This window comes from Chelon labrosus, assembly GCF_963514085.1.
Source record: "Chelon labrosus genome assembly, chromosome: 3".
NCBI classification, from domain to species: Eukaryota; Metazoa; Chordata; class Actinopteri; order Mugiliformes; family Mugilidae; genus Chelon; species Chelon labrosus.
In genome coordinates this window covers 16,774,415-16,785,710 of record NC_140339.1, presented here as the reverse complement: position 1 = coordinate 16,785,710, position 11,296 = coordinate 16,774,415, and the positions used below count along the sequence as shown (strand labels likewise).

General features: G+C 41.4%; 1 protein-coding gene across 1 annotated transcript; it reads left to right on the top strand.

The window, feature by feature from the left end:
- The first annotated feature begins 7,551 nt into the window (after positions 1–7,551).
- irx3a (iroquois homeobox 3a) lies at positions 7,552–10,998 on the top strand. The gene is made up of 2 exons (XM_084540993.1): positions 7,552–8,033; positions 8,620–10,998. The coding sequence occupies exons 1-2, from the start codon at positions 7,815–7,817 to the stop codon at positions 9,670–9,672; spliced, it is 1,272 nt and encodes a 423-aa protein (XP_084397119.1). The 5' UTR covers positions 7,552–7,814; the 3' UTR covers positions 9,673–10,998.
- Positions 10,999–11,296: the final 298 nt, after the last annotated feature.

Sequence of the window (11,296 nt, the reverse complement as noted above, 5' to 3'; positions counted from 1 at the left end):
TTTGCTTGTTAAGTCTGACCTCAGACCGTTGGCATGTTTGGCCACTCAGTGGGGCTGATAATAAAAGCAAGGTCCACACCCACCAACCTTCATAACATACCGTCACAAGATCTGCTCTCATAACTCCTAATGCCATTCATGAACAGTGGAGATCTAGTTAGTAAAATACAAGGTGACGAGGATTCCAGTGAGAGGGTTATAGATATTTATTTATTTTTTTCTCATGACAGCAATGTTAACGCCGCTTATTCATCACAAAATGGTGTTTCAGGAATTATTTTGCAATTCTTAATTTGCCCCAACAGCTCTCCCTCTCGTTGCAATAATTGCTTAACTCCACCACAGAGACTCTGGATGGGAAAGAAACAAACTGTCATACTACTCCCATGGTTGCAGAATCCTATTTGAATATTTGAAAAAAACAAAGAAGATATTATTTGCTACACTTGGTAAATAATTAATAAGAAATACTAATTATAAAACAAAGAGAAATGAGCCGAAACTTTGCACATGGGGAAATATCATGATACTGATAGATACACAGGCAGTAAACTCGGATATGGTCCTGTACTTCTCATGTTAATAGTCCTGTTCTTGATTTCTGTTGGATGCAATTTAGGTTCTTCATGACTTGGCTACTTGACAAGCCACATTATCAACTTTCCAAAATAGAATGACAGATGCACAGCAGTATTAATTATACAGGAAGAATGGAAAATTTAATAGCAGAACCCCATGGAAAACCGCCATGGATAAATCATACGCTGCAAGGGAAGGGCCAAACACTTCTTGCAACTCCAGTAAGGTAAGACTCTCTGAACTCTTTAATCTTTTATCATAGCTTGCTTACGTGAATGGTGGCCCCAGTCCAAGGTCAACATGGCTCACACTGCCTAGTCAACTTTTCAAGACTTGCAGTGCAACCAGAAGCGTCACTTCTAAAACCATCCATCTTTGATTAGGCATGGTCTCTGCAGCATCATGAAAAGATTCTGTTACATAGCAGCTAATGTCCAGATTCTGAATCCCCTCTTGGCTACATCACCCTGCCATCTACTATCTACCCTGCACTCCCTGCAAAGTCTATGCCACCACACAGATGATGAGACTCCGCTCACCCGTGTTGGTACAGCTGCCTCTTCTCCAGATCCAAACCAGCAGCAGCAACAGCTGGAAAGACTGAGGCTTTGTCTGGCTCAGTAGGCCAAAAGTGCTGGGAAACTGATCTTGGTCTGGCGGCGGTGTCGGGCTGCGGGGCCACGGATAAAGGGCATCAGTGGCTACAACTGGATCATGACACTCCATAATAGACAAACCATATTATGCTTTTGTGAAAGAGACAGATTGTGGGTTAAGAGATAGTGCTTTTGTTGGAAAGTGGTCAAAAATAGTTGGTGTTTCCTTGAGGATGTGCCACTTTGTGGATGAATGGATGATGGTTTGGCTTCATGGACCATAAGTGAAGATCTGGGAAAGTAGCAAAGTTGAACTTTGTGGATTCCCTGGAAAACAGTGGAACGGACGCCGTGACAGATCATGCACGTTTTGTGTAATGTGTACGAGAAATATATCCAAAGATAATTTAGAAAAACTTGGAGTGATCTGCTGAAAGTACTTCTGGATCCTTTCTATCGTGCCAAGGTTTTTCTGCTGATCAATGCACATTATCTAAGACATGAACTAATAAAAGCTAATCCAAAGAAAGACACTATTAGAAATAGCACCCTTTTAATTCCCGCAGCCAGATCCTTCATCCAAGTCATCAGCTGTCTATCAATAATGCACGGGGCAACATTAAGCCACAGATCAACAGCTTGTCTCCTCAAACTAAAAGCTTGGTTCATTTACAAATGATCAGAAACTTAAAATAAAGCTACCATACACTGAGAAATAATACAACCATCACACATAATTATTACGAATTTAAGATCTGGCTGAATAAAAAGGTTTCAAACTAAGCCTGTAGAACAAAAGTGGTGACAACTGACAGTAAGGAAACAACAAATAATAATCAGATACTGATAGTGTAGTTTGAACAAAGGATTACACCAAGGCTATCACTATCATTATGATCATTGTACACACCATTACTGTATACAGGGAACTCTCTTTTGCCACCAGCTTGCAGTCTTTCTCTCCCCTTCTCTGCCTCCCTCTCTCTGCCTCCCCTTTCTCCTGCTGTCACCTCTCACAGAGCCTGGCAGCATCAAGCCAGCTTGCATTTTAATTTGGCCCTGAAGTTACTTATTTCATTATCGATCATCCGTAATGCTGAATCAATGTTCATCTTGTTACGTGGGCCATACCCGTGTAATACAGTGATAGTGGGGCCCAGAGTTACTCATTCCCTTTACAAAGTGACTTTACCGTAAAATCAATGCCTTGTGTTACTGATACAGGGGAAACTGCAGCAGATGGAGCGAGTGGGCAGAGAGGAAACAAACAAAAAAATATAAAAATAAATAAATAAAAATGCTGCAATTCACCTTTTTCTGGAGCATTGTTAAATTCACTCAAAGCATGACAGATTTCTGTAGTGTGAACATGGTGTTGTTATGCAGTTGGAATTTCTTATGAAAGTGCAGTGTGAGAGTAACGATATGAGTGATACATAAGGTCATAACAAATCCATATTCAGCTTGTATCATTTGGATTATATGGTGTGGATCATCTGCGCTGCTTGTAGTCAATTGGACAATGTAGCCCTTTGCACAGGCTTGTATTATTTAGTGAACTCCCATGATGTAGACAGTCTTGGAAAAAAAAAATAGTTCCCTCCAGATGTGTTTGTTATGCACGGTAAAAACTGAGAGTTAAAATGAAACGCATGCGTTCTACAAGTTAGTACACTATTATGGTCTCTCCAATCAATTTGATACATATACCTGAAAAGAAATGTAGTGTCTGAATGTTCCAAAATCAAACTTATCATATCAAAGATGTGTGTATATCATGGGTTAATTGTAAACTATATTGAAATACATTAAAGGAATATTATGAAATGAAACTGAGTCACGTATAAGGTTTTATAAGAATTCATCATTATATTGAAGATTTGTAAGTACCTACAGCAAATAAGGATACAGTATTTTGGAACATACATAGTCACCCTATAATCTAAATTGTTCGTATAATAGTCAGCACCCAATATAGGCTTACAGATACAGTGTTTAAGTTAATATCCACATGCACATTTTACAAAACTTATAAGCTGCTGCTGCTGCTTGGCCCAAGCTCTGTTCAAGGCCCAAATCTAAAATGGATCTCCCACTCTATCCATGTGCTTAGCCCGACTGACTGACTGACTTAAATTTAGTAGTAGCCTACAACCTAAAGTTAACACGTTAATGTAAAACACGCGCAAGGTAAATGCATTAATTCACGCTTTGATCCACTGTCATAACCCAGTTTAATAAGTTGCAGTCCATTGACTATTAATTTGTTTCCAAATGGTGTGAGCAGGAGGAGCGGTTCCGAAATGCTTTACTTTGCCACTAATGCAAATCAAAGTTGGGCTATCTATTTAATATGCATGATTGGTTGGTGTAATGTAATTAAAATCATACTGTATAAATTATCCTAACAGTAAAAAAAAAAAAAAAAATTAAACTTTAAATGTATTTTCAGAGTACACTTGCTTCTGCTGCAAGAACAATTAATTTTAGAAACTAATTCATTTATTGGATTAAGCTTCACTGTTCTTTAAACACTGTAAGATTTATTGGCCCTTTATTTCACCCTAATGGGACATGAGTTTGAAAGAGCATATTTGGAGATTGAATGGGCAGCTCAGTAAGTTCTTTTTAGGTTACCAACAGATTTAAGTTTGAACCCGCTGAGGAACATTCACCATTAACAATAACAGCTATACTCCCCGTTGCTAAGAATAATTGCTTAGAAGAGATGATAATACCAGTAGTCCCTTTCAGGAATCATGCTGAGACTTTTCCCTATGTATACTGTCGCTTATTTCCATCATTCTGACATAATGTCACATATACTCTGGCTTATAGATTTGGCTTCAGCTGACCAGTAGCTTTTGCTGATCACATTGAAAAAGCCATAAATCCCTCCGCCTGCACTATATCACATATTACATTTGCAGCAGCGTTTTCTGCTGTGGAATTCTGGTGAGTCTAAACAAACTCTGCAGGCTACTGACATTTCAAGAAATGCTTAACAAAATGAGAGCTGGTTTGTCAGGCAAGTGAAGAAGTCTCTCTCTCTCTCCCTCTCTCTCTCTGTGTGTGTGTGTGTGTGTGTTTCTCTTAAACACACACACCTCAAAATACCACAAGCGTCCATCGGTCATTTACTGGTTTTCCTTTTCAAATCCTCACTCGTCACCGTAATTAACCGAAGCTGATCACCATGGGCTCCCTTAAAATTGATTCCATGTGTGATAAGAGATGTGTGTGTCTCTCTCTCTCTCTCTCTCTCTGTGTGTGTGTGTGTGTATGTGTCACAGGGGCGTTATGGAAAAGATCCAAATGTGTAATTTGAAGTGCCTCTGTTTGAAGCCTTTGATCTCGCCTGTTTTGCAGAGCCTCGGTTCATCATTTGAGACGTGTCGCTGGTGCCCTGTGTATTGCATAAGGAACTACTGTTGAGCGATAGGCCGTGTATGTTTGCTTATGAGAATGTGAAATTGTGTCATCTGCATAATTACCGTCAAAGAGCTCTCTACAAAACAGCCCTCAAGTCACTCGTGTATGATTGCCCTCTTTTTTTATTTTTTTATTTTATTTTTTTTACAGCACCTACAAATTAAATTGGCTCCTGCGCGCTCCCAGCACTCTTCCGCAAGTGTTAGGAAAAGTAATTTCAACTAAGTGTAAATAATAATAATAATAATAATAATAATAACAATAATAATAATAATAATAATAATAATAATAATAGTTTTAATTGGGACAGTTATAAGAACCACAAAATGTCATAAGTTATTTCAAATTTGGCCTATTACTCTCTCTCTGTGTGTGTGTGTGTGTGTGTGTGTGTGTGTGTGCGTGTGCGTGTGTTTGTGCGCGGAAGTCAAGCAGAGTTTAGCTTACTGTTTACCGAGACTCTCTTCGGGAGAGAGGGGAGCTGCTGCGTCTTAATGCTTTTATGGCTACGCCAGTTTCCCGGGTCGGTGTGAAAGTGTTAGGTTAGTGCGTGGTGTGTTTGATTGGAGGCAATAAATCAGACTCGCCGTGGGTGGAGCGGGGATAGAGAGAGAGGTGATAGGGACGTGAGGGAGTGGGGTTTGGGGGTGGGGGAGGGGGGGGGGGGGGGGTGGTACGTGGCGGGGGCGTCCGAACTACGTGGTCCCGGGGATGAGACACGTGTCCATCCGCACTCGGGGCGCTGCTCAGCGGACACCAGCAGGCACACACAACGCTGGACTCTCAGATTTATACTCTCCCTTCTAACGTTTATTCCTCCTACGGCCCAGACGCTCTCTACCTCATTCTCTCTCTGTCTGTGTCTCACACACATTTTTCTCTTTCTGCAGTGTGATGTTTGATTTTTTTCTTCTTCTCCTTCTTAAACTTCACTTTATTCTTCCCATTGTGCAGCTGTGCATCTAAACGTCACATGTATCCACTTATCTTTAAGCACCCTTCACTTCACTGTCTGGACCCCTTTCAGTTTGCAGGTCGATCTTATGTGTGCTTGCGCGCGCACGAGTGCGCGTGAGCGTTAAGTGTGAGCGTGCTATTGACTGCTATGTAGTGATTACCATTCCGGTCGGATGGCACCAGCAAGCCGCTGTAATTAATAACCCCATAATCCGGGTTGGGGTGGATGTCGGCGAGGAACACACACACACACTCACACACAGATTCAGGACAGAGTTTTACAGAAACAAGGCGTATCCTTATGGGTAGCGCTATATAAGAAATTATAGCTGCTATTATCCCTCCCAGACAATGATAACTATCTGCTTCAAAAGAAGATTAAAGGTTTATACAAGTTCAGAGTTCCTGGAAAGCCGGATCGCATTATCAAAACTCAACTGAGATTGATGGGATTTCGCCTCGCCGTCAATAACACATTAAGACTTACGCCATATTCAAATAAAGTGCGTGGAATAATAACAACAATAATAATAATAATTTAACTTCTGCGGTTGTTCTGCAAGCGATTAACAAAGTAGATGCTGGTACACAGACGGGCTGGAATGCGATTATGGCTGTCCCCTACACACTTTTAAATATTGATTCGTGGAATTTCAATTCTGACTCCCTTGTTTAGTTTTAATCCGCATTATTTACAAGAAACATCAGGTTTTATCGAATTAGGAAATGGTTTTCTTAAAGATGCAGACTGTCCGGATGATCGTTTTGGTTTTTAGGGGATTAGGAGCGTTTATTTAATATCACCAAATTATGTATTGATTTAAACTTTGAACATCTTACTTAGATTATTATTATTATTATTATTATTATTATTATTATTATTATTATTATTATTATTGCTGTTGTTGTGGTGGTGACTGTTAATAATAGTGCAGATTTATTATCCCCCTTTCTTTTATTTAATGTATTTCCCATCTCGCTTGCTGAAATCGTGGTTTTCCCTGAATAAACATCTCTCCAGCCCAATCCACTAAAATGTTTATTACTTATCACTCTTGCAGGGCTGCTTTACACTCAGCTTAATGTGCCCATCATCAGCTCTCCCTCTGATGTCAAGTGGCTACATGGCGACCCGTTTGATGTCTCAAATTAAAGAATGACTTGACTCCGATTCTCCTGCCACCCAGAGTCCATAACACCTCAGACCCGGCGTGAGAGGGAGCACACAGCTTGCACCAGGCGATGAGGCGATGAATAAAAGAAAAGAAAGAAGAAAAAAAAAAAAAGTGGGTAGAACTTGTGATCCTGTGTCCTTTCAGGGCATGGCCATCAGCACGACTCACGGACACATTTGTTGTTAATTGTCACAAGTTTTTATGCTCGTTTAAACTGGAAATTAGGATTTTTTAAAAATATGTAGTCAGTTCAAAAATGTGTGCGTAAACTTCCATGAATTAAAAAAAAAAAAAAGAAAAATGCCTTTAAGCGACTTTAATCTTTTACTTTTTTTAAATTATATATTTTAGATTTTGTTTTTATTTTTTCCTGTTTTCCTCCAACTTTAGGTCAACAAAAAAAGTTATGTCGGTATTTGTGTCTTAATAGAAAACTAGACAAATAAAAGAAGTTAATTACCAAGATGCTTACTGGTGTCCGTTTGGCCAAATTTTGTGAATTAACACAAAAAAACTGGTGGTACGACAGACGCGAACAAATAATAAATGAAACAGACTGGCGAGCCATAAAATGAGATTTGAAGCCCCATTCAAATAAGAGCTCGCAACGTCAGTGCACTTATCTGAGAGAAAGAGAGAGAGAGAAAGAGAGAGAGGGAGGGAGGGAGGGAGGGAGGGAGAGGGAGAAGGAGGGAGGGAGGGAGAAAGAGAGAGAGAGAGAGAGCGCTGTTTGGTGTGTGGTTTGTATGAGAGGGGTGAGATTTGAGAAATAGGAGGGGCTTCTAAACGACTAGAAATGTCAATCTGAGCAAGGGAGTCCCAATAATCTAAAGCAATCTGTAAGGACCTGACCTTAGTCCATCCAGATCAATAGGGAAGTGAGGGTGGAAAGGAGAAGAAGAGGAAGAAATAAGGGGCGCAACCGGATCGTTTACGCTGGCTGTTCCCGAGGAAATATAGACTTCCCTTGCTTGCACCTTTTGTTGCTCACATGCTCACACTGTAAAAGTGGATATCGAGGCAATTCCCTTGCTTTGTGTGATTGCAGCAGACTTTTTTCCCTTTTCCTACCGCCATGTCTTTCCCTCAGCTGGGATATCAGTACATCCGACCGATATACCCGCCGGAGCGCCAGGGGATCGCCAGCAATGCCCGAGCCGGGACAGAGCTCAGCCCGTCCGGCGCACTTTCCAACGTCCTCTCCACTATGTATGGATCTCCTTTCGCCGCAGCAGCGCAGGGCTATGGAGCGTTTCTCCCCTACTCAAACGATATATCAATTTTCAATCAATTGGTGAGTCTCTCTGCTCCTCTATCTCTCTCTCTCTCGCGCGCGCTCTCTAAAGTTGCCCATAACTTCTGAAAAGAAATAAACTGCCTTTCGGAGAACTCCACTCTCGCATTTTGGGTGCAAACTTTCAGAGCGCCGCTGTGAACTTTGTAGCCGAATCGTTTGAGGAGATTTAGTTAAAAGTGGTTAAAAAGTGACGCATTAACAAAGTGTGCTTTATGTTAACACAACATTTCTCGAAAATTATAGCGACGATTGATAAAAAGATGCCGTGGGTGGTTCACAGGTAAAGGTGTGCGTAAAAGTAACCGCGTATTTTTTTGCAAGTGTTTGTTTGAATAAATTAAAATCAGTAAAACAAAAAAATTGAGGGCCGATTTTAAATTTGTGACAAAAATACATGAAGCTTTTTGTTTGTTTACACTTCGAGAAGAAACTCGCAGTTGTTTTATTGCTGTTGATCCACGTGTCAGACTATGGGTCAGGATTTTATTATTCATAAGAAATAATTACAAAGTATTTAATGATAGCATAATAATATATAAAATCTGAGAAATTCCCCTGACTTTGTGATTCTTTGTCTTTCCAGGGCGCTCAGTATGAACTGAAGGACAGTCCGGGTGTCCAGCACCCCGGGTTCGCCCACCATCACCCTGCTTTCTACCCATATGGCCAGTATCAGTTCGGTGACCCGTCCAGACCCAAAAACGCCACCAGGGAGAGCACCAGCACCCTGAAGGCCTGGCTCAGCGAGCACCGTAAGAACCCCTACCCAACCAAGGGAGAGAAGATCATGCTGGCCATCATCACCAAAATGACCCTCACCCAGGTGTCCACCTGGTTCGCCAACGCCAGGAGGAGGCTAAAGAAGGAGAACAAGATGACCTGGGCCCCCAGGAACCGCACCGACGAAGAGGGGAATGTTTACACCAGCGATCACGAGGGGGAGGAGGGGGACAAGAGGGAGGACGAGGAGGAGATCGACTTGGAGAACATCGACACGGAAAATATTGAGAACAAGGACGACTTGGACGACCAGGACGACCTGCATTCAGATATTAAACTAGACGGGAGGAGTGACTCTGAGATTTCTGACGGCTATGAGGATTTACAAGGGCCCGACCAGAGGTTTCTAAAGGCTGTGGGGAAAGAGGGCAAAGACGTGCAGAGAGGAGGAGAGCACTTCCACAGCCACCACCATCACCACTCTTCTTTGGACATCAAAGCTCAGCCAAACGGGGAGCAGCTCAAACTGAACCCGGTGTCCGTGAGCTCGCCGCCTTCAGAGAACAACCCTGCCCCGGCCCAGAAACCAAAGATCTGGTCTTTGGCAGAGACAGCCACGGCCCCTGACAATCCGCGCAAATCGCCGCAAATGAACGGCAACAACTCCGCAGGGTCCGCCGCCCAGACCATAATCGCCCCACACAGACTCATCTCTTCTTGTCCCGTAGGGAAAATCCAGAACTGGACGAACCGAGCCTTTTCGGCGCACCAGCTGGCTTTACTGAACTCAAATCATTATCTGGGACTGGCGAACCAGGCCACAGCCACCGGCCTGGCCCTCTACAGCAGCAGGCAAACGGAGGACAAGAGTCATAGTTCAGAGACTCCAGTCACAGGTACATGTCCCCGACACTGAGACGCGCATGTATAAATAACCACAAAAAAAACAAACAAAGACACTAGTCCATTGCCCGCCATTCATTTCTTTTCATTTTTTTTATCCTTTGCCTTCTTTGCCTGTTCGTGGATTATTTTTTTCTCTTTCCTAGGCCACACAGATGAACAGTGTTACAGTGTCGTAGCTTACAGAACACGGTGTGTGTGAAGTGTGCGTGTGTGTGTGCTTTGAAAAATGTCCAAGAGGATTGTGGGGGGGAAAAAAACTCACCAGAAAGCATTTAAGAAAAAGAAAACCAAGAGCTGAATTGGGTGAAAACTGTTCTTCCTTTTTAATTCTCCCTTCCTTTATTTGCTTTTGTTACTTCCATATGGTATTAAGGTCCATGTGCTTGTATTTAATGGTTAACCGTCATCCCATTAAACAGACCGGTTTTAAGGCTAAATTCACTCCAACCCTGGATAGGTCTGCGTTGATAGGAAGTTTAATTAACGGATTTTAATTTTCAGAGAGATCTTAGTGCCTTGGGTGCAGAGAAAGAGAGAGAAAAAATAAAGTTGTTAAAAACAGCTTTCCACCCAGTTCAAAGAAAGCGAGGCTGTCAGTTAATGACATTTGGGATTTTTCATTTTGATGTCACGTCTAATTCTCTTTTCTAAATGCCATATTTACCCAAATTAGCTTTGATTCCAAAAAAAAAAAAAGTAATACTTTTTTTTTCTAATTATTATTCCTGTGTTGTGCTCTTGTGTTATTTCGTCAAGGCCTACACTTACTCGTTTGGTCATGCAAATGAGCAAAATGCAAATTCACTTCAGGCTCGTTTTCGAAAGGCAATTGTCACTTTTATATCACTTTGTGTTTTAGCTCTTCACGAGGCTATTATTCGCGTTATTTTCTCTTCCTTTACCATTTTTTTTATTCAGTTTTTTACCCCTGTGTATTTCAGGCCTCAGAACCAACTAGAAGCAGCGATGGTTCTTTCGGCTCTCTCTCCTCTCCATAACCCCCTCACCCATCCTCTCCTCTCCTTTCCCCCCCTTTTAATTTTAATTTGAATATGGAATGTAAAATAAGAATAATACATCTCTGTATACTTACATTGTAAGCATGTCCTGTGTAAAACTGCTAATGTAATAATGTATGAACCTGTAGTCTGTGAGTTTTTCCTTCTTTCTTTTTGTAAGTTCTGTGAGGATTTGATGTTAAAATGTTTTGTATATAAAGTTAAGAATATGTACATACTTGTGAACCAAATTGTACAAGAAAGTCTATATTTTGGCTAATAAATGAACTGCTGCAACTTTAAAAAAAAAATATATATACCTATATACGTTGTTTTTTGGCCGAGGTATTTTGACAGCTGCTTTTGATGGGGGCTTTTTATTGTGCACTGCTGCTTGAAGTGCATTGCTTTGGGTTTTTCTTTTTATGTATGTGTGTTAGTGGACAGCCTGGGGCACTGACTTCATCCTCCGTGGCAGCGATAAGTAAATATTGGAGGGGGATTTATCACACTTCTATAGTGCAGGGACTTAAGGCTAATTAGCCAGTATTGCGGCATACATTTGGATATTGATGTTGTGGGATTATCCCTATAGAGGCGCGGCGTTCGCATTAAAACGAATAATTTCATCCATTC

Excerpts from the sequence above, each read along its gene's own strand:
- irx3a (XM_084540993.1), top strand. The coding sequence starts at position 7,815 with ATGTCTTTCCCTCAGCTGGGATATCAGTACATCCGACCGATATACCCG. Across the intron at positions 8,034-8,619 it reads TATCAATTTTCAATCAATTG|GGCGCTCAGTATGAACTGAA; the intron begins GTGAGTCTCTCT and ends TTGTCTTTCCAG.